This window comes from Microtus ochrogaster, unplaced genomic scaffold (genome assembly GCF_000317375.1).
Source record: "Microtus ochrogaster isolate Prairie Vole_2 unplaced genomic scaffold, MicOch1.0 UNK3, whole genome shotgun sequence".
Classification (NCBI taxonomy): Eukaryota; Metazoa; Chordata; class Mammalia; order Rodentia; family Cricetidae; genus Microtus; species Microtus ochrogaster.
Genome location: NW_004949101.1, coordinates 18642117 through 18644844, shown reverse-complemented (window position 1 = coordinate 18644844; position 2728 = coordinate 18642117). Strand labels below are relative to the sequence as shown.

The following is a 2728-nucleotide window of genomic DNA, read 5'->3' as shown; positions in this document are numbered from 1 at the left end:
ACTGGTCAACACAGGCTGATTTGGAGAATATGCCTCAGCTTTTATAATGCGTCTTGAACCAGGGCCACCAGTGCTGGGAGGTTCCTCGTGCTTGTTTTTCGTAAGCCCAGCCCATCACAGTCTTTGTCTGAGGCTTCTTGAAGTCGGTGTTGTAGTAGTTTCCTCTTGCACTGTGTGCAGAAGGCAGCCACCTCCAGCTCCTCTGGATCTGAGGAAGGCCATCTCAAGCCCTGCAGGAGTGGAAGAAGTCAAGCTCAATACTGGGGACCCTGGTGGAGCTTGCTCTTATGGGGTTCCTTCTAGAGTCACAGCTCTCATTATACAGCATCAAGTATCATTGTGAAGGGGGCAAGAGACCACCCACCCTGGAAGGAGAGTGAAAAGTAGAGCAAAGGGCTTTAGATTTATCCCAGTGAAATAAATGTTCTGAGATCACCGCCAGCTCTCTTACGTTCCCTCTCAGCAGTTAAGAACACTGGCTGCTCTTCCTGAGCACCCGGGTCGTATTCCCAGCACCCATATGATAGCTCACAATCACCTCTAACTCCTCTTCCAAGGGACCCAGTGTTCTCTTCCGGCTTCCTCGGGCACCAAGCACACGTGTGTACACAGACATATATGCAGGCCAGAATACCACACATATTAAAATATCTTTTTCCCTCCCCATCCAAAATTTTCCTCTGCTTGTGTCTTGCACACAAAGAACTGAAACAAGAAACTGGATATGATTTAGTCTGCATTACAGATGATCCCTGACTTATGATTACCAATTTACAGCTTTGAAATATGATTATGTCTTAAGCTATTACTATTAGGGCTTGGAGACCAGGCTCAGCAGTTAAGGGCACTGGCTGGTCTTCTAGAAGACCTGGGTTTGATTCCCAGCAGCCACATGCTGGCTCACAGTCATCTGTAGCTCCAGTTCCAGGAGGATCTGACACCCCCCGCCCCTAAAACCGCCACTGAGGGCGCTACATACATATGATACTCAGACACACATGCAGGCAAAACATTTATATACATAAAATAAAAACTAAGTAATTTTTAAGAATTTGGTTAGACTATTAATGTGTCTTCTATGTTTTTGTTTGTTAGCTTTTTTTGCCCCTTCTTTTCCCTTTTTGAGGCAAGGTTTCATCACCTTGTCTAGCCTCCAACTTTCAATCTTCTTACCTCAGCCTCCTAACTGCTGGGATGATAGGTGTATGTTACAATGTCCGGCCTGAAATGCATTTATGACTTAACCATATTTTCAATTTGTGGTGGGTTCATAGGGGCATAACTCTATCAGGAGTCAAAAGGCCTCCATACAGTTGAGGTGTTTCACCCCTTCGGAGGAGGTAGGATTTAAGCTCAGGTCTCAAGGAGAAGCGACCAGGCCTGGGAAGAAGTGATGAGGGCAGAGGTAGGCCTCACACACAGGCTCTATGCAATCTCTTATTTATTTACTTAATCTATTTTTGATTTGGGTTTTGTTTTGCTTCGAGATGGGGGTCTCATGTTGCTCAGGCTGACCTCCAGTTTGCTGTGTACCTAAAGATAATTTTGAACTTCCGATCCTCCTGCATCCACCTCCAGTGTCTTAGATCACCCCGGGGGAGGTGCCCTCTTAGGCATGCCAATAGCATCCATCTAAAGCTGTTGCTTAAGATGCGGGAAGCCAGGAAAGCGTTGCTTTTCCCCCAATGAGACAGTCAGTCACTACACAAAACTGTGCTTTCTTGAATCTATTTGAGAACTGAGTTTGAGGTTCTCCAGCCTCAGGTGTATTAAAAACCAGACATCTCTGAGGAGAGATAGAAATAGGACTGGTTTGCACAAGACTCAGCCTGTGGGGAGACAGGGCAGCCATGTAATTGAATGTCAGGCTTGGGGGAAAGTTTTAAGGGCTATGAATGCAACTCAGTAGGAGAGCATCTGCCTAGTCTCTTCAGGGCACCGACTTTGACCTCCAGAACTGAAAAATAAAATGAACAAATTGCTAATGTCCAAATTGGATTAGTGTGAGTATAGCGCCCATCCCCAAGAAAGGTCCATGTGTCCTCAGAGTTTTCTGTCTAAGACCTCACCTGATGCTCCTAAGAAAGGCTCAGGTTGGGATAGGGGACTAAGAACTCCTCTCTGAGATGCAGGCTTTGGGGAAGGGAGCAACTCCTGTAACATAGGTGTGAACCACTGTTGATATGTCCTTTTTTATTGAATGGAAGTCTTCGGTTATTGAGGAAAGGACAGTAAACCAAACACAAGGTAAGCCTGAAATCCTCAGTGATTGCAACAATAAAACCCAAGTCAGGTCAATGCCTGGAGGACATGAATATATGTGTAAAAATTAGTGTTTAAAATCTACATGTAATGTCAAGTTTCCAATGGAAAGTTATAAGACATGCAAACAAAAGACTCCCCATCCATTGTCAAGAAACAACAAAAGTCAAAGCCCCTAAATCAGCTAGAGTCAGATCTGAGCCTGTTATCAGAGAAGAAAGTGAATATCCCTGCAATTAATATCTTCACGACTTTAACTGAAATGTAAGCAAAAATGCACAGGTAAATAATAAATCCTACAAAAGAAAAAAAAAAGAGATCTAAGCCTGGTAGTAAACACCGCCAACCTCAGCACTCAGGAGGCTGAGGTAAAAAGACCCAGACCCTGAGTTTAAAGGTCGGGCTGGGCTACACAGTGGGTTTGAAGCCAGCGCGGGCTATCCATGCTCTTACCTCAAAAACAAAA

The 2728-nt window shown here is 44.8% G+C and overlaps 1 protein-coding gene across 1 annotated transcript in view; it reads right to left on the bottom strand.

Annotated features, from left to right (window-relative positions):
* The window catches only part of LOC101979336, a 16306-nt gene continuing 13578 nt past the window's right edge, over window positions 1-2728 (bottom strand). Inside the window, exon 5 of the mRNA XM_026788456.1 lies at window positions 1-230. Coding sequence (XP_026644257.1) covers window positions 42-230 — 189 coding nt within the window. The 3' untranslated portion in view covers window positions 1-41. The remainder of the gene's footprint in view (window positions 231-2728) is intronic.